The following is a 20,666-nucleotide window of genomic DNA, read 5'->3' as shown; positions in this document are numbered from 1 at the left end:
TCTCTATTGTTAGCATTATCTTTGCAGCAATAGCAAGGGTTCCTTTCTTAAAATTGTACCCTTAAACCAAAAGTAAATATTGCTGTGTTCCCCTGTTTTCCTTTCAGCGCGTCAACTCTGTTTTAGGGTTCTGGTAGAGATCAGACTCCGTAGTCATACACGGGTTATTGGGGATTTTTGGAACAACAACAAAAAAGATAAAATCCTATAACCTCAGTGCTGCAGCTTGTACTTGTTATTGTTTATGGAGAAACTTCACCCAGGAGAAATAAGCAACAACTGTTTCTATTTAGCTCTGAGAGAAGGCCCCTATTTGGGGTGGGGGAGAGGGATTAGATCATAGCCTAAATCCATTAAGAATTTTAAAACAATGCCATCCATCACACAGTCCTTGCTCTAAAACCCACATTCTCACATGTGAGGTCTCCTCAGGGGAGAGTCATTATTTAAAACCACTTAGGGATTCTGAGCGACAGAGTTCAGCCATGGGCGATTGACTGGATGGAACTCTTCCCAGAAGTGTGTATATTTCTCATATGATGAAGACTATAGAGACCTTTAAATGCCTGTGGACTTAGTTCAGTGAATCCAACCACTGCTTCTTGGAAGTAGAGTTTTGTGGTGAGATACCCCTACTTCATAGGATTCTTGGGAGGTTGAATTGAGAAAATCTAAGAGAAGGCTTTGTGTCAGTTGTAAAACACTACACACATGTGTAAATGGAAGGCATCACCTTCATTATTTTATCTCTGCCAATAGGCTGATGGGATGAGACTCCTAGGAGACAGTCTCTTGTGTTACTTTGTAGTTGGTAATTATTCTGCATCCTGAATTATATTTTCTTAAAAAAAAAAAGATTTCCTTAAAAGCTTTCACATTTATTTTAATTTTAGTAATTCTCTTTAAAACCTGAACATATCCTCACCCTGGCACCAGCACATTGCACAACTCTGGGGGGCACCATTCCATTGTGGTGCCTTTGCTTCCCCTAGAGTTAATCCCGAGAATTTACAATCCTACGTAGCTTCTTTATTTTTGTAAACATGACCTCAAACGCTGCTGGTTTGGTCAATTTTTCACAATGTCTTTTGCTCCACTGTGGATTCTGACGCAAGGTATGTGTTCTTCTCACTGAATGAAAATGAAGGTGGAAAGGTACGTGCAGTACACTCATCACTTGCCGCTCTAAAGGGCAGGGTCAGAATCTGTCCCAGGACACAGCACCCTTTTTCTGGGAAGGGCCAGCTGGGGAGTGTTTCGGGTCTGTCTCTCACACAGGCTGTGCCCTGATGACCCCTGCTGCTCCTGTAGCATTGCGGGCATGGACAGTATACAAATGATGCACATAGTTATGTTCAAAGAAAACTTGATTTATGGAATAGGTCTGACTTTCACATACCTTTCATATGTCATAAAATATTATTCTTTAATTTTTTTTCCAGTCACTTAGAAATACAGAATGTACTCTTAATTCATAAGGCATGCAAAAATAAGTATTGGGCCATGATACACCATCCCCTGGTCTGTGCTGTTCTCACCGTGAGTCACAAGAAGCTTCTTAATCAGTGCTCCCCTGCTAAGCACAGAGTGACACTCCCCAGTCATGTAGCCTGCGAAGCAGAATCGGGAATTTGGGCTCAGCCCCTGCGCTGATGCTTTCCAGCTGTGACCTTGGGCAAGTCACATGATAGCAGAGTCTCAGGATGCTCGTTTGTAAAATAGTGATAAGAATTCTTTTTCTGCCTCTCTCACAGGCTAGTGTGAACTTCTAATGAGATTTGAACATGAAAGCATTATAGAAAATGTCAGGGTATACAAGCACTGTTGTATAGCCTTATTCCCAGCTCCCTCTGTTGTCTCCATTGTCAAGAAGTACGTCAACATTCTAGTCATCCTTCACGGAACATTTCTGGCAGGCCTATTCCTTGCTAGGCTGAGCCCTGGGATGTCCAGATGAGTAAGAACTATACCCTGCCCTCAGGGCAGAGAAGAATCTAGAGAATTAGGATGTGATGGAGTTTTGTGTAGGACAACCGAGGGGTGGAGTAAGCCACAGGGGTAGAGACCGGCCCTGCTGGGGTGGAGGTTGTGGCACTGAGAGAGTCAGAGAAGGCCTCCCAGTGAAAATACCAATAAGCAGGTCTGGGGGAGGAGGGTATTTCAGGGGATGGCTTGCAAAGTGTGACGACCTACAGCAGCATGGAGAATTGGGGAAGCTTAAATAAGTATGAGGAGCCCAGTGTGGGTGAAGGGCCCTTAGGAAAGGAGGCTAGCGATATGCTGGTAGAGAAGGAGAGCAGAACTTCTGTGTACCAGACTGGAGTTTGGATTTTTTTCCCCTATGAGTACAGGAAGTCATGGAGCAATTTAATCAGGACAATAACGTAATCAACTCTGAGCTCTGGAAAATTCACTCTGAGGGAAAATATGGAGGAGGAAATATTTAGGGCAGGAGCAGGGGCCGTGGGTGGAAACAAGGAGACCATTTAGGGAAGCTCTATAATAATGTAGATGTTTGATGAAAGAGGCTGAGGGGCACCTGGGTAGCTCAGGTGCACCCAGCTCTTGGTTTTGGCTCAGGTCATGATCCCAAGATTGCCCGTCAAGCTCCACTAGGCAGGGAGGCTGCTTGTTCCTTCAGCCCTTCCCCCAGTGCATGTGTGCATTCTCTCCCTCACTCAAATAAATAAGTTCTTATTTTTTTTTTAAAGAAAGAGCTAAACTATAGGGTAATGGCATTAAGGAAAGAAGAATAAGGATACTTTTACAAAACTTATGTACACTTTTTCAAAGATTTAATTAATTAATTAATTAATTTGAGTGAGCGAGGGGTAGGGGGGCAGAGAGAGAAACCAAGCAGACTCTGCTGAGCTGAGCGTGGAGCCTGATCTGGGGCTCAATCTCACAACCCCGAGATGACCTGAGCCAAACAAGAGTGGGATGCTTAACCGACTGAGCCACCCAGGCGCCCCCACAAAACTTGTGCACATTAAAAGATTTTTGGAAGTGGAAAAATAGCATGAATGTACTGGAGAAATATGGTATTTAAAGGTATTGAATCCTCTTGTAAATAAATAAAAAGGTGTGTATACACACACACACACACACACACACACACACTGTCAGACTCAAATTCCTTAAGTTTGCCTTCGAGTTTTCTTCAAATTGGAGAGGCTGTACAATTAATTGTTAACAAAATGCAATGTTTAACATTTCTGAGGAGCCATGTTAAAGTTTTGACATCTAAAGAGGATAACTGACAACACTTTCACTGAGTATTAACAAATAGGAACATGTCAGTCCTTGCTGAGATTGTGATGAACTTTTGCTTAAAACTTGGTTTCTCTATGGAATACATCAAGTTTTTCATTGTGTGTGTGTGTGTGTGTTTTTTTTTTTCCAGAAACAGGTCCAAGCATTAAGGAACCGAGTCCAGTTTCTCCACGTAAGTCTTTATCCATCTATTTCGAAAGGAAGCCTCCTGGGCTTTTTATAAAAATGAATTGGTTATGGAGCATTTGGCAAACTTTGAGTTTTGATAAGAAGACCTCTGCTCTCAATCCCTGTCTCCTCCTTTTTCGTAATCTCATACTTTTTCCTTTCCTCTGTCCTTCCTTCATCTTTTCTTTTTTTTCTGCCTGCCACTTTTAAATAGGAATTTGTTGACCCACTGGCATGTGTGGCCTTAATGGGAAGGTAGTAACTTACTTAGCTTTGGAGAGAGTTCATTATTTGCATACTTATCAGTTATGATCTAAAAGCATTAACTCACATCTCTGGGAGTGTTTTCCATGTCATCGACAGTCGTTACTTGCTAAAGGAAGATAGTTGCTGTGTCTTTGAGACAATCTCTAGTCCAAGGGGCGTGTGTAAGGAAAGGCGAGGAGGGGAGACTTGTAAGAAATAAAGAAAAGAGACCAACTACTATAAAATGGTGCGTTGGGATTTATCTGGGCCAATTTTGTCACTCTATGCAGAAGGAAATTCTGACCAAAAAATATTAAGGTGACTTGCCCGTGGTTATAACTGGCATTCAGGCAGGACTAGAACCTGGGCTTTCTGGCTTTGCACCCAGAGCTCTTCTAGATGGTGTTGTTGCCTTGTGAGGAGAATTCTTCCCTACAGCTCTCTAGATTAGTCTCCATGGCTGACCTCATCACATACACATAACAGTCTGGTGAGTTTCTTTATGCAAAGCACTACAGTGTTTTAATTAAGTGCCTTAGTTCAGCAGTATCACAGAAGAGTATCGTGAACCTACAAAGAGACAGATGGGAAGCGACCCACCCTGATTTTCATAAATGACATCTCCATTTTTAGAATTTCAGAGGAGTTTTACTAAAAACTTTCAATCATGCCCCAGTTTTGCATCTGTAAGCATAAAAAGGCATACCTACAGACTAAATTAAATCGAGTGGATGGTTTGGTTCATCTTAACCTCCAGAGTTCTTTCCAGTTCATATTCCTTCCTCAGGTCCCCAAACCTTTTACAAACTCCTTTTGTTCACTCCCTGCCTTCAGCAGGTGAAGTAGTGCTAGGTCCAATTCCAGAAGTTAACACACCAAAGGGCATATGGCTAGAAAAGTAGCCACCAGGACTTGGAAATTCCAAAATTCCAGAATCTTCAATAGCATGGCATACTTTTCCTGAGCACTTACAAATTGTGGGGCTGTTCGGAGCAGGGGCGGGTATGTGTGTCACATTTGTCTATATAACTAGGTCTTTTACACTGAAGTAAGATGAACGGCAAAGAGATTTAATTTACATAGAGATCAGCCAGAGTCACTTCGGACTCAAGAGGAGCATAGAAATGGGTTTGAGATAGTGGGGAGATCCTATACCTTAAATTTATATTTAAAAAATAGACACCTTAGAAATTTTATTCTGCTGAAAACCCCACCTCTTGGAAGCTGATTTTAACTTCTTATAAGTGATTCACAGAACGTAGTTCTCTTAAAGGAAAGGAAATGTTCTATTTCTGTGGCCTGGAATTAATTTCAAATATAAACATCTTTGCCAAGTGGAGGAACAATTGGTTCTATTTATATGTTTTGCTGCCCATAAAACTGACATCACTCCACATCGAGAAGTATTTCCGTCCCCCTCATAGAAAGATCATGGTTGGGAAAGTGTTAAAAAGTGGGTTGTTTTAAATGATTCAATACAGAATTGTTAAGATGGAGGGTTTGATCTGAAGGGACCAGTGAAATATTAGAATCTGTAGGAATAGTTGATCCTTCCTTACCTTACGTTTCCTTTTTGTCCACCCCCATCTTCCTATTATCTCTCATACCTGTAAGTGTCCATGAAAATGTATTTGAAATGTATTCTGTGTTTTCCTTGTCTCATTGTTCCAAGTGTTTGATGAATAAGAAACATTATGCCACAGTTTGATAATGGGAGCTCACTTCAGTTTCCAGAGCATCTTCAGATTGAGGATGTAACCTGCAAACTGCAGCTCTCTTGGAAGTCTGATCATTTTGAAAGAAAAAAAAAAGTGCAAGTTTCAGATACATTGCGTTTGGTTGGGATTCTCATTTTGGCCTCCTTTTCTTAGTCTGTGCCCAGCCTCCCTGACAGTGCTTGTAAAACAAATACAAAGTTACAACATCTGGTGCAGACTCATTGAAAGCATGTATTGGCTTCTCTTCCTTGTAGCAGTTTTCCATGGTTTGGACACCCTCACCGTGATGGGCATTGCGTTTGCAGCGTTTGTGATCGGAGCGCTCCTGACGGGGGCCTTGTGGTACATTTATTCTCACACAGGTGAGTGTGACTGTCGAGTATTAGTCCGCATGCGTCCCCTGTGTCTGCCACACAGCAGACGTTTCGGTGTTTCATTGCATGGGTGGGTGGATGGAATAATAACAAAGGAGAGAAAGGTCATTCCCACAGTTTGCACTTGGACATATTTTGGCATCAGTTGGGTTTTGCAAAAATATAATTTGCCTTAAGCACCTTTAGAAAAGGAATGTTTAAACTATGCTAATTGCCCTTGAGATGTTGGTGAAGGTTAGCTACTAATAAAGCTATTTTGTGGTTAGGGTTTAATTAAAGAAAATTGATGTAGACATACTGGAAATATAAACCCTTCCCTCAAAGCTCAAGACTTCAGTACAGACATATGAATGGGCAGGAAATGAGAAAGGAAGCTAAGATTTTATTCCCATATTTGCCAAGAGGTTGAGCCCTATCCACCAGAGTCCCCAGTCTCCATGACTTCAACTAGAATTTCTTGACCCTTTTAAAACCCATGCCATGTCCTCTTTGATAAGCATAAAATTCTCATGTCTGTCTTCTATGAAGTTATTTAAATTTTAAAAACAAATTTTCATGAATTGCAAAAAAAATAAAAATGGTGAAACAAAGCATTTGTTTTCAAGCTGTGTTCCTCTTTCCCCAAAATTCTGATGTGTCCCCCCCACCCCTCACCCCTTCCCTTGCCCCTTCTCCTCAATCCCAAGGTTGGAAACCTGGCCTGAACAGAGAGCCTATTCTGACCCCAGTACAGAAGGCAGGCGTAGCAAGGGGAGTCTAGTGCAGTGGGGAAAAAACAAATAGACTGCCCTTATGTTGCTTCTTTCTTAGTTTCCTTGCAGATGGATAGAGCAAAGAAAGACATGCATTTGGGGGTATGTCTAGTGAGCTAGTTGGGCTTCTATGTCCTTGGATCCTTGCTATTTACACTGTGAACCCAGGCAAATTGTGCTTGATTGATCAATCAGAGGCCATGGCCTTTCTGTTTAGAATTTCATTAATTTGGGGGCGCCTGGATGGCTCAGTAGTCAAGTGTCTTGCCTTCTGCTCAGGCAATGATCCCAGGATCCTGGGATCGAGCCCTGCATCAGGCTCTCTGCTCTGTGGGAAGCTTGCTTCTCCCTCCCCCCCCCCCAACCCCGCTTATTTTCTCTCGCTGTGTCTCTTTCTGTCAAATAAATAAATAAAATCTTAAAAAAAAAAAAAGAATTTCATTGATTTTCCACTGAACCAATAACGCCCTCATCTTTGGCCTTACCTTGGACCATTCAAGAAGACAAGCTGAAAAGAAGACTGCTTTAAAGGAAGGAGAAGCACAGAAGGGCATTTTGTGGCATTTTGAGAAGATGTATCTTAATCCTTACCAGAATTTTCACTTCAAATACAGCATCCTCCAGATGAGTCATTTTCGATTATGACAGGAGGAAAAATCCTTTGTGCCTAGCTTGAAGTCACACAATCCACAGCGAAAGTTGAGGAGAGTCTAATAGTGGGGCTTTGAGTTCTCAGACTCTTGTTCCTAGTCAGTGACATTTGAGGAGGTCTGTTTCATGTGAGAGAGAGAAAAATAAGACTCTTAATCGTAAATGTAATGATTCTGAGGATATACAAATGTCTGTGAATCGGTTTAGGAATATTCTTCCTTGGGAATGGCTCATACAAGCACCAGAAGAGAAAGCGTTCTACAGAGTAGCATTTTAGAGTAAATAATTTGTCACGGGAATACGGACACTTTCAGATCTCAGACTAGCTGTTTCTCACAATCTTTCCCAATCTCCTGCGTTGCTGGGAGGTTCTAGGACTGTTTGCCGCTTCTGCTGTATGTTGGGAATGAACTTGGAATTACACCAAAAAGACTATAGCCCTGAGGATTTTATATGGGCTTAATGTGCCCACTGAGCCCTGACTCGCCTTGGCCATCGAACTACACCCTCAAACCCTGAGAGTTCATCTCAGGCCAGGAGGCCAAGTCCAGCTACCGCATGGCCCTCACTCTTGGCACACACCCCACTGAACTCACGCTGATAATCCCCAACTCCTGTGCTGAGCCAAGCTCACAAACCTGATAAAAAGCAAAGTGTGGTTTTACGCCCTTTATTGCTTTGCTCATTACATTCCCAGGTTTATTGTTCCTGCTCCCTCCCCCCACAAACCAGAGACTGAAGGGGAGGAGTTTTTACATTTCGTTAATAGAGAAATAGGCTTGGAAATAGATGAAAGAAAAACAAAACCCAAAACCCTTCCTGTTACGGTTTCCAGCAATATAAATTACCCTGATTTGGAAGTTAAAAGGTTTATAGACACTGTCGTTTGGGCTCTAACCCTGCTAGCATCACACGTGATACAGCTTCAGAATGAATTTTTACTAATAGCCATAGCCTCTGGTTCATTTTAAAGACTTCTCCTACGGGAAACCAACATCACGTAAGTGTGAAAAAGGCTCACTTCAGAACCCAGTGGCACTATCCTGTCCAGAACTCCTCTGGTTTCATACCTGGATCAGTGAAGCAGCAAGTCTAGATGAAGAGAAATCATAATGCAGTAGCCAGTGGAGAGAAACGTGTATACAAACACAGACTCAGTACATTCAATTTCTACAGTAATCTAAGCTGTGGAACGCAGACCTTATATGGCATAATTTGGGGGTTCAAGCAGCATCTGCCTCTGTGTCAAACACAACCCTTAATTTAGACAACCCTTAATTTGATTACGCTTTCTGTTCCATCTGAGCACAGAGCACAAAACCAAGTCACGTGTTTGAATTGGGGATATCTACTTATGTACCTGCAATGTGTGTGAGTATAAGAAAGCTGAGTCCCTACTTCATATCGTAGCTTTGGGCATTGTGAGGGATGCACCCTTAAGGCTATATATTTTTTTTTTTTAAGATTTTTATTTATTTATTTGACAGAGAGAAATCACAAGTAGATGGAGAGGCAGGCCGAGAGAGAGAGAGGGAAGCAGGATCTCTGCTGAGCAGAGAGCCTGATGCAGGACTCGATCCCAGGACTCTGAGATCATGACCTGAACCGAAGGCAGCGGCTTAAACCACTGAGCCACCCAGGCGCCCTCCCTTAAGGCTATATTAACCCTGTTTGGAAAACTCCATTTCTGAAGCTACGTTCTCAAGGAGCCGTTGGAATGGAAATGGTTGCTAGAAAGGAGCCATAGAATCTTGATGCTCCTGAGAGCCCTCCTGGTTCAAGAGTCCCAAACCTGTGGTCCGTGAAGAGTTTTTTGAGGCCGGGGCAAAAGAATTTACTTTTATTTTTTCGTAAAATTTTCTAATCTTATCACAGTAGTACCTGCATATACTTTAAAGGCTAAAGTCTATAAGAACTGCTGTTCATGCTGTGAAGAACATGAGCCCCCTCCTGCCTCACTCCCTTTTCTTCCTCCTCAGAGCACCATTTTTGACTCTTAGCTGATTATTTTGGACATTAATGCATATATCAAAATAATAGTATAATATCACTAGTTCTTAACTTACCAATTATAGGCCTTTTCTGTCCACCTCCTACAATGGAGAATTTGGTTCTTTTTCATCCCTCTGCCCCAGTTATACATTCATGCCCCTGATTGCTCCCCTGTCGCCACCGTTCTCCTGACAGAATCAGGCTGAAATTTGGGGTTGATCAGTATTTACTCCTTACATTACTATGACTACCTAAATGCTAAGCACAGTTTAGCTATGTAATATTATTGTTCCTTCTGCATGATTTTTTTTTTTTTTTGAGGGAACATGCGAGTGGGGGCATGGAGGGCTGTGTGCAGAGGGAGGGGGGAATCCCAGTGTGGGGCTCAGTCTTACAACCCTGAGACCACGACCTGAGCCAAAACCAAGACTTGGACGCTTAACTGAGACATCCAGGCACCCCATTCCTGCCTGACCTTTAATTTTCCCTAGAATTAATGATTATCTTCCCCCCCACACACATTAGCTTAGTTTTCTGTATGCTTCTCACTAATTCATCTGCTGACTCTCAGCCAGTGGACTCAATCTCTTAACACATTCAGGTAATAGATCTTCTACTGATTTCCTTTCCTTCACGCAATCTTTCCTGGAGCCTTCTTAGCTGTTCCTGTCTGAACCGGTCATCCTCTCTGTTTCGACACTGCCGTCTTAAATTCTTTCACCACCGTTCTGGGTGTTCCCTACACTTTGGAGTTTTGAATGGCCTGTGTCATCTCTCCCATGTCTTCCTCCTCCATTGTGGAAGAGGCACACAAGAAGTAAATGTTTGTCATACCTTGCTTATCTGAAAATATCCTCAGTTTATACAAACACATGGTAGGTAGTTTGACAGAGTATAGGATTTTAGGTCATAAATAATTTTCCTTCAGTACTGTAGAAGCACTCCTCATTGACCTTTACCTCTGAAGATTGCTTTTGGGAAACTCAAAGCCATTCAGATTCCTGGCCTGATTTTTTATGTTATTGTTTAGTTTGGTTTGTTTTTTTCTGGAAGAAGTTTTGCAACAGTCCTTGATTTAGGTGTATTTTCATATCTTATGCCAGGCATTAACTGAATCCTTTCGTCCAGAAACCCATGTCCTTGAGCATTAAGATTTTTAGAATTATTTGTTTTCTCCTATTTTCTGTGTTCTCCCACATTCTAGAAATCTATTTGGAATTAAACCTCTTAGGGCACCTGGGTAGCTCAGTCAGTTAAGCATCCTGCTCTTGATTTTGGCTCAAGTCATGATCTCAAGGTCATGCAGACAAGCCCCTCATCAGGCTTTGCACTCAGCAGGAGTCTGCCTGAAATTATCTCCCTATCCCTCTGCCCACCCCACCCCCTTTTTCTCAAAAAAAAAAAAAAAAATCTTTTGAATGATCCCCTAATTTTTCTTTTTCTGTTTTCTACTTTTTTCCCTTAATTTCCAAGAGATCCCTTCACCTTTATCTTTTAGTTTCCTACTGAATTTTTAAATACTGTATTCAAATTTTTAAATTCCAAAACATTTTTCCTATGAATTAAAAGCATATAAAGCATATAAAAGCATATACCCTATTTTTATCTCATGGGTATAATATCTTATCTTGAGAATACTAACATAGGATTATTTAAGAATGAGTAATTCCGGAGCTTGTGGATGGGATATATTGATTGTGAACTTCCCTTAGGGTGATCTGGCTAGGCCTTTTATCAAAGAACTCCTGATAACACATCTTTAGATCTTTCTTCTTGAGCTCCTCAGGTTTTCCTCTTGGAGGGTATAGATCTGGCTGTCCGTGTTCAGGGAGTCACAGCATTCAATGTCCATGACATTCATTTAATCCTCTTTCAGCTGGGTTCTCTGCTCTCCGCTGTCCTGGTGTTGATCAGACTCTCAGTTTTATCTTCTGGAGAGTAAACTTCCTGTATTCCTCCCCGCTGAGGAAGGGTAGGGTCCCACCAGACAGAGTAAAGAAGGGGATTTACGGAAATCTCACTGCTACTTAGACGGAAGTCAGCCAACCCCAGTGCTTGCGGCACCTTGTTTACTCTCTCTTTTGGGGTATCTGATGCCACCATTTCTTGAGTTTTTGAGGGCTCTGGGTTATAACTTGGTTGTTTCTCAGCTTCTCTCACTGTTGACTTGGGTTCTGGCTCTCGTAAATCTGCTAGGTCACTCACTCATTTACCAGCTTCCAGTATTTTACTGCTTTGGTCTCCATTTCCAGTTTTATTTCTTTTTTTTTTTTTTTTTTTTTTTTTCCCAGGGGAAAGCGCGAACGCAGTCCCCCATCCAGTTTTATTTCTTAGTTTGTTTTCCTTCTTCTTCTTTCTGGCAGGTTTATGCATTTTAATTTTGATGAGATTTTCCTCCAGGCCTATGTGTAGGTCGCAGTTCTGTACTGTTAATTTCTCAGTCTCTTGATATCCTAATTGTAATGATTTCAATCGCTCATCCATAAGAAGAGTGAACTAGATCACTTGTAGTTTAGAGAAGTTTCTGGTCACTCACTGTTTATCAGTTTCTAAAGTTGTGCCTCCCGTTCGCCAAACTAAAACACTTTCCTTTTGCAAACAAATCCATGCAGGAGGATGGGTTAGATGTTGTCATTATTTATCTTTATACTTTATTTAACTTGCCTTGTGGCCCCTGAACAGAATGTACTCAAAGTCTGATGATAACAAGAGGAAGAGGGAAAAGCAGGGGGTCCTGGGGGAGGCCACCTTCCACGTGTGTCTGTACAACCCTTGGACTTGAAGCTCTAGTTTCACTGCTAGTCTTGTTACCTGAGCCAGGTACCTTAACCATGTTTCCTTTAGTAAACATAGACCTGATTCCTATTCCGCAGGGTTATTGGCAGTAAGAGCAAGTAACCAAGAGTACATGTGAAAAGTCTTCTGAACTCCCAAGTGCTACAAAAATGTAAGATACTGAAGGGTTCTCAGATGTGTAGGCAGAGGAAAAAAAAAAAAAAACAAAAAAAACTAAGAGTGGAAAGAATGCTGCATTTCACAGAGCAAATTGAAATGCTGAGGTCTCAAATTAGGTGCACCTTTCCTAATCCCTCAGGCTTCTATTCAGCAATCCTCAGATGAACATACTGTGTTCTTAAAAAGCAGAAGTCAACACATCCTTAGGTTTATCCGAGTCAGGTAAGAGCTTTTAATTAGGAGCATCTGCCTGGGCTTCCTATGTATCTAGAAGTCTGAAGTTTCTTCAAGCTCCCACGTTTAGTCCAGATGAAGAGAGAAGCAGCAAGATAGGTGTGACTGAAGTAGGGGGCAAGAGACTAAGTCCCAGCGATCAGAAGGATATGGGTGGGAACTCTGGTGTGACTGTAAAGACTTCAGGATCCATTTGCAGCCACATGCGCACGCTAAGTTAAAGCAAGATAGCTACAGGGACCCTGGCTGGCTTAGTCGGTGGAGCAGATGACTCTTGATCTTGGGGTCCTACGTTGGAACCCTACGTTGGGTATAGAGATTGCTTAAAAATGAAAATCTTTAAGAAAAATAAAAAAGATAGCCATGGAAAACCAAAATGCAGGTGCACATAGATTGGCCATACTGCAGGAATATAAAAAGAAAGAGATAGGATATTTTTAAAGCTTTTAAACTCCCGCCTTGGGGGCACCTGGGTGGATCATTTGGTTATGTGTCTGCCTTCAGCTCAGGTCATGATCCCAGGACCCTGGGATCAAGTCCCGCATCGCGCTCCCTTCTCGGCAGGGAGCCTGCTTCACCCTTTCCCTCTGCTTGTGCTCTCTGTCTCTCTGTCAAAAATGAATAAATAAAATCTTAAAAATTCATTCGTTCGTTCATTCATTCCTGGCTTGGAATATTTCCCCCTTTCTTCATAAATGATAACGGCATCAGATTTACCCCTCCTGCTGAGTTTGTCTGCAGAGGGAAAGTCTTTTTTAGCTTGGAGAGTAGGGAGGGACAATTTTTCAAAGTGATAGTGATTGACAATTTCTATAAACTACTGGTAGTCTAGGTCACTCTCCTTACAGGAGTAAGCTTATAAAATAATTACAGTTAGGATATCAAGAGATTAAAACATTGGTTGGTTCATAATTGCAGGCAACACATAGGCCTAGTGGACAGTATCTTTTTCTTTCTAGCATCAAGTAATACTAAATCTAAATCACCCCCCGGCATATGGTTTTCAATCCAGTGCTTAAGTATCTTCCAAGAAGGAGATTCCATAAATTCCCCTTATAACTAACCAATCCCCATAATCAGCAAGTTCTTTTCTCTGTGACCTAAATCCTCATTGCTACCATTTAAACCGATTTCCTCACGATCTGCCCTCAAGAGGAAAAGAACAGCTGTCTGCTCTTCTTCATAATAATCCTCTTTGGGTGATATGTGCAAACATTCTCCTTTGGGCTAAATGTTTGAGATTCCTCTCACCTTCCTTTAAAATTCTTCTGTTGTTCTTTACCCATAGAGCTTCTCGGTGTTATTCACATCTTTCTGTGATAAAGCTTCTTCCCCATGACCTGCCTGGCCGTGCTGAAAGATGCAGAGATAAGAATCCAGTTGTAAAGTAGACTGCCAAAGAGGTGGCAAGAAATCAGATCTGGACAACTCCATGCCAAGCTAAAGAAATAAAACAGATTATCCCTTAAGAAATATATTTTTCTATTTCTGAAAGCATCTCTGCCAGTAGCTGAGCTCAGCCATAGGCAAATATATGAGCCAGGTCAAAGTTGTTCTAACCACTCTCCTCCAAATGCCTCCTCCTCTACTGTCCTTCCTCCCCACATCTCTCTTCCTCAGTGGGGTGTGAAATTTTAGGAGCAAAATGTGAAGACAACACATTTCTTCGGATGGCCAACTCTGATGTTGATGAGCAGAAAGGATCCTTCCTTGGACTCCTTACGTTTGCTATGTGGGGCTTCCCTGCTTAGTCTTGTGGTCCTCATGGCCCATCTTCTCCAGAAGAAGGGCAGTTGTGTTTGTCACCCAAGGGATGTGTTAGAGAAAGTCAGTGCTCCAAGGAATGAGAGGTCATTATGATAGCAGAAAACTAAAGGGCCCAGCTTAGAAAACCCAGGGGAACTCCACTGGCTTTTTAAGCAGAAGTGGCTACACACTGAACTTTCTCATGGTGACTTTTTCTGTAGCACCACCTCCATCTGACAACAAAAAACTTAATTTCTCAGAAGGTAGAAGTTTTTTTAATAACTTGGTTATATTGAGAAATCTCATGCCTTACATGTGAAAACAGTCACCATGGTAGAAGAAGGTATTTTCTATATTTCTGGGCAGATTCTCAGATAAAGATTCTCCTTGCCTTGGCACATAATTGGCTCAAAGTCAGTAGACTGGTTTTTGTTGTTGTTGTTCTAATTTTTCCCCCCTGAAGTATAGTTGACACACTGTTATTTTAGTTCCAGGTGTCCAACATGGTGATTCTACAAGTCTATACATTCTGCAGCATCACCACCAAGTGTAGCTACCATCTGTCAGCATATAATGCTACTTTGAAGTCAGTAGATTATTAGGTTAAGTTGACTTGTCCGCCTTGGTGAACTGCATCCTACAATCTTGACTCTAGGGGGCTTCTTTGTTTTGAGCTTTCATTTTGGACAGTGTTTTACATAAGCACAAGAGTTTCCAAAACTGGGAGTTGAAAGACCTTTTTAATGGGCACTGATTAAAATAAACTGGCATGGCAACAAATTGTATTTGGCAAATAGACATCAGAAAGCAAATATTCAGACTTCCTGGGCAGGGAGCAGGACTGGCACTTTTCCTGACTCGGAATAATCCAGTTCTGGATGAGACACTTGTTTGTGGTGAATAGATGAGGCCAGGCCATCCTGCTTTAGCTGCTGTGCAAATGAAGTTCAGGTGAGCCAGAAAGTGAAGGTGAAGTGTTGATTGCTCCTGGTTTTCTGGTGTATTCTCTGTTTAAATGGGGAAAATATGTTTTTAAAATACGCTTCATGCACAGCCACATTTGTCCTTCTAATTGATAACATAAGGATCCAGCTGGGTGTGGATCAACATGTGGGCTTAAGGGAGCTGAATTTTTAAAATATATCACGAATTGTTCAGGTCTCTGGAGGCTTTTGGTTTTTTGTTTTGGGGTTTTTGTTTTCATTTGGTTTTTGACATCAGAATAGCTAAAAGATTTGATTTCCCTCTAGAAATAAGCCCCCACTCTGGGGAAAGTGAATTTCTGGCAGAAAAGTCACTGTCAATAAGGCAAACTTCCCCATCTTTAATTACATACATCCATGCAGGGTAGAGGGCAATGCTGGGGAGGGTCCAAAATACAGAAAAAAAAAAAAAGAAAGAAACCAAGAAGAGTAAAAATATAGTTTCTCTGCCTCTGAGGCATATTGACCCCCTATCCCATCTCTATCCCACCAATCCCAGAAGAAAAGATAATCAGAGGAAATACAGCATGGGCCACATAATGCAGTGAGCATAAAAATGCCTGGAGGTTGATGCAGACGTCTGTTGTCGTTGTGTGGTTTCTGAAATGGGTGGCAGGGAAACCTGTAACCAGACGCAAGGGCATGAGCCTGGTCTACATTTCCCAGAGCTGCTTTTTTGGCAGAGTCTTTTGAGGGGCCCAGCAAGGGAGTGGAAGTGAGGGGCTAAGATCCCGTCCTTGAAGGGTAGCGCCTTTGCTCTGTGAGTTTTTTAATGAAGCAGCCAAAGGGTTGCTTATCTCTTCGGCTGATAGCTGTGTGTTTCAGCATGACAGGAAAGAGGAGGCTCATTCATAAACAGACCTGGCCCTCTGGGGCTTCCCACACTGGAGGAGGAGGGGAGGGAGACCGCTGACCAGAAGTTTATCAAGTTGATGCTGCGACTTCGGAGAACATGCAGTGTTTTTCACTGGAGCGTTGATCGCTTTTCCCCACACAGAGCCATTTTCTGAGGGCTGCCCTGAGACCATTTTCGCTGAAGAAAAGACTTCGCTCTAGGGCCTTTTGAAGGGCTAAATGCAAACCATGTGTGTGACCCGGGGGTTCCTGTTCCTCCTCCAAAGCACTGCACATTTGGCACAAGGAACGTGCTTCGTTAAAATGCAGTGGGATGTCATGAAAAGTGGGATGCTTCGTGTGTTAGGAGATATTCTCGCTGCACCCCCCAGTGAACTGGAGGATGGAGGATGTGGTTCCCTGACATCCACACTCCCCATGTGCTCACCTCCTTCCCCAAAAGGTTTTTCTGGGAGCAATTTGCCCTAAACGCCATTTCTTGGGTGGGCTGTGTGCTTGGGACACACAGCTCTCTCTGCTACAGCTCCGGCAAAACCAAGCCTCCCCACCCAAAGTTTGAACAAGTAGATTCAGAAAAAGACCCCCAAAGCGGCAGGTCTTTCTTGCTACAGTGTAAAGGTCTCACCCTGCAAACTTCTCTGTGAGAAGAGACGGGCTGGTTCCTGAGTACAGGGGCTGGGCTGTGGGGGCAGATGGTGGTACTTTCTTCAAAGGTCCGAAGCACTGAAATCCTGAGGACTCGGTGTCCTCTGTCAGGGTCTGAGTCACTAACACTGCCTGTCAGTCCACTTGAAAACCGTTCTCTCTTGGCCACGCAAGAGGCCGTAAGAACAACAAGCGAACACCAGCGCACCCAGCAACTTTCTGTGTAAGGCCTGGTCGGTTTGCTTCTGCCCGTGCTGGCAGACGGGAAAATGTACTAGTCAGTGATCAGTGACTTTGTCCCTTGTCCCTTTGCTTCCTTCACCACAGGAGAGACCGCAGGAAGGCAGCAAGTCCCCACCTCCCCGCCGGCCTCGGAGAACAGCAGCGCGGCCCACAGCATCGGCAGCACGCAGAGCACCCCCTGCTCCAGCAGCAGCGCTGCCTAGCCGGGGCCCTCACTGCGCATGCGGGCCTGGAAGACCTCGGCCGTGCACTTGTAAAGAGAGAGTGAATTTCCATCCAAAGACCACCTGTTGTATTCATCCCCACCCCCCTCCCCCAGGGCAAATACACATGTGACCCTGGGACTTCCGTAAGACACTAGAACTCACAGGAGAAAGCCGAGGTGGTGGCCTTCTCCACCAGCCCCGCGCAGGCCTGGGGGTTTTCAATGTGAAACACATGCCAGTTTTCAAAAATGCTGCTTTGTCCAGGTAAGACTCTCCACAAACTGGGGCCCTGAGATTGACCCTGGTGCAAGGAGTCAGTAAGAGGATAATAAGCAGACCGTAGGACCCATGAGGAGATATGGCCAAAGATTCTTGTGTAACTGAACCAAGATGTAGGACAAAAGGAGTTCTTCAGGATTTTCTAAGTGTGTTCCTCCACGTCTAATTTGCACCTTCTGGATGCACACTTCTCACTTTGCTGTCACACCCTCTGGGGGCTGATGTCGTCGGCTTGACGGGTACTGCCCTCAGGGACTGCATCCGGACACACAGCACAGCAACATTCCTTTCTGGTGCCCTGGGCCAAAACCGGGGCTGATAACCTCATCAGCTTCCCCCTTCTCCCGCACTCACACACCGATTGCGAAAATGTCTTAATGCAAATTTGGGATTTCTTTATAAGCATCTAGAAATTGGAAATGGCCAAAATTCTGGGACTGCAGATTTGGGCCCATTGATGACCTTGTGTTCTAAAAAACTAACCTATAGGTGGGGGCAGCTTTAGTTTTAAAGTAGAAGAGGAATTTGCACAGTAATGTATATGCAAGTACAGGTATAGACTGTGTCATTTGGCACGTTCATCTTCTCGGTTAAGAAGAAATTCATTCCCTTTTTTAAAATGTCCTATGCCTCCAAGTTGGAACTTACTCTTAAATTATTTGGGAGAATTAGTGTTTCCTCTCAAAACATGTCGGCCTTTTTAATAGACCCTTCTGTAAAATGCGAAGCTCTTGTTCGTGCATGGCAGATCCTGTTGGATTCCGGTTGATTATCTGAACACGGTCACCAAGAGAGTTCTGCCAAGAGAGTGCTGAGATCTGGAAAAGGGCACTCATTTGGACTGCTTTAGTTCTCTTGCCTTAAATATTTTCCAAACTCAAAAAGGATTTGAGGTGGATTTCATTAAAATGGAATAATATGATGCCACTTTGCAGCTAAAATAAGCTCAACTGATACCTCTGTGTTAAAAAAAAAAAAAAAAAAAAAATGCCAGAGGGAAACTTCATGCCAATTGATTTACTACTGAGGATAGCTTTATTGCAAGTAAATACTAACGTTTTTCCAGAATTCTCCCCAAAATCACTCTGAAAACTACAAACAGGAAAGGCTAGATGCTACCCCAAAATACTCAAAAACAAATCTCACCACCCTTAAAATAAAGAAGTTGTGCCTCTTTCTCTGAATGGAACACGAAGTAGGAAATGTTAATATCACCCAGTATCTGAAGGGGGTGTCTATAAGGCACATAAGTAGGTGGAGATACTGAGAGTCATTGATATGATAGATCTGACTAGTCACTGATAGGACAGACTTGTCACTCAGTCATAGAGTAAAACTCTGAGAAGTGTAGATACTCAATCTGGATAATATGAACCAAAACAGATTACTTGAGGGCAACGATTTCAAGACTGTCTACGTTAACTTCTTGGAAAATTTTGCAGATTTCCACATAGAAATGAAGATATGAGATTAGAAAATTTATTTCCTTCAGTTAACTTTTTAACACAAGGGTATCAGAATGGAGGACTTAGATGATGCTACCTGTGTTTGAAAATAATGCGCTTTGCCTAACCTTCAGCAGAATGTATTGTTTTAGCATATTCTATGTATAAAAAAGTTTAAAGATGTCTTCAAAGAAGACTAGAGTCTTTAAGTCACTTATAGCTATATTTTACTACAAAAATTTGTGTATAAAGATATATTTAAGTGTTTTTGATAAATTTAAATTACTCCATATGAAATGTTTAATTTCAGTTACTGTGAATTCTTTTGATCAGTCCTTTGCTGTTTAAAAAACCCTTTCCACCCTACAAAAAAGAAAATTAGCCATTAAGAGATATTGAAAGATCCAAATCTTCAGATGGACAGGGTTAAAACCTTTGGTGATTATATTTAAATGTATATTTTTGAGAGAGATGCTACATTGCCAATGATTTTATAAATAATTTAAAATTAATTTACAAATTTATAGATGCAAACCAAAAGATTTTAAAAGAAAGAGAAGAAAAAAATCACCTTTTATTTGTTTAGGTCTTACTGTCAGAAGTATTATTTAGATCAAGAAATCCGTGTTGATAAACCTGATCCCATATTAATTGAAGAGTGAATGTCATTAAGTATCTCAGAAATGTCTCTAAAGTGTTTCTAAAGAAAGTGTTATCTAACTAGCTTCTTATTACAACATTTTCAATCGCTTCATACTTCACAGTCTCAATACAAAATACAAGCTATACTTTATAACAAGTTCTGCAAGTTTCTTTAAAACTGTTGTTATATTCCAGTTAAATGCTTCTGTCTACAAAGTATTTTGTTACTTCTGCAGGCTACACCCTAATTCACAGAGACCATTTGGCTTTGTTTGTTGTTCAAGCTAAAGCTGTTACTGAAATGCTCTAAAGGAAGGCGGAGGGTCTGTGTAATGCCCTCTCGCTTTTCACCATGTGTTTACCAGCAGTTACTCTGTAGTTTAAGAGTTAGAGACATCTTCACTCTGAGCTGTTTCTATAGCATTTTCTACACAAACGAAGATGGTCTTTTCCTTTTCTTAATAAGATTGTAAACCCATTTTCTGTGTGTGTTCTGTAGTGGGCATAATTGTGGGTGTGGGGGCAGGGGGCGCGCACACGCGTGCCAGCCTTTTCGTACTGTAACTACCTCATGGTGTGAGTGACGCTTCTACTGCCGGGTGTGTTAACAGAGCACATTTTGTTGGGTGATGAATGTGTGTGTGACCTTTTTCCTGTTTGTTTTATCTGGGGGTTGTTCATGAAACTGACAGATGTTTTTCTAAAAAGGACTATTATCAGTTTCCAAATACAATACTTCTCTCTTCTGGTTTTTCCTGAGTGAGCCTGATTTTGTTGCTGTTTTTCATCTATTGGGGTAAAAAGAGTACCCTTAAAATCCCTGTGGCCAGTTTGAACACCCCCGTTATATTCTTTTCTCTGTTCAATGTGTTGGCAATTTTATGAATATGCTTAGATGTATAGTTTTGATAACCACAGTTTTAAGTTCTTTATCTGTGCATAATAAAAAGATATATACCAATTTATTAATGCCTGCCTTGTTTGGTTATCATTAAATTCTACCATCAGGATGGTGTAACTTTTTCCTTGTGACTTTCTCCTAAATTGATCCTCTGTTGCAAATGGGTTTATGAGGAGCCGGAAGTGAAGAGGCTAAGAGAAAAGCCTAACTCAGTAGAGCAGAGAGAAAGAATGGACTGACCAGAAGAAAGGTACAGCAGGAGTTGTCACTATTCTTGGAAAAATGTGGCGGGAGACCCAGAAGTGGGTGTCAGCCCCTGCATCCATTCCTGGCCTTTCTGTCAACCTCCTGGAATCAA

At 42.1% G+C, this 20,666-nt stretch overlaps 1 protein-coding gene across 4 annotated transcripts in view; it reads left to right on the top strand.

The window, feature by feature from the left end:
• The window catches only part of TGFBR3 (transforming growth factor beta receptor 3), a 196,923-nt gene extending 176,551 nt beyond the window's left edge, over positions 1-20,372 (top strand). For 3 of the 4 annotated variants that reach the window (XM_004752606.3, XM_013056153.2, XM_013056152.2), the window contains 3 exons: positions 3,404-3,445; positions 5,660-5,767; positions 16,920-20,372. In XM_004752606.3, coding sequence (XP_004752663.1) covers positions 3,404-3,445; positions 5,660-5,767; positions 16,920-17,038 — 269 coding nt within the window. In that variant the 3' untranslated portion in view covers positions 17,039-20,372. The remainder of the gene's footprint in view (positions 1-3,403; positions 3,446-5,659; positions 5,768-16,919) is intronic. The other variant, XM_004752607.3, reaches the window with a different exon arrangement.
• The last annotated feature ends 294 nt before the right edge of the window (positions 20,373-20,666 follow it).

The sequence above is a fragment of the Mustela putorius genome, unplaced genomic scaffold (assembly GCF_011764305.1).
Source record: "Mustela putorius furo isolate JIRA1106 unplaced genomic scaffold, ASM1176430v1.1 tig00003853_pilon_pilon_pilon, whole genome shotgun sequence".
NCBI lineage: Eukaryota > Metazoa > Chordata > Mammalia > Carnivora > Mustelidae > Mustela > Mustela putorius.
Note: the sequence above shows the minus strand (reverse complement) of the source record. Positions and strands in the feature narration are given on the sequence as shown.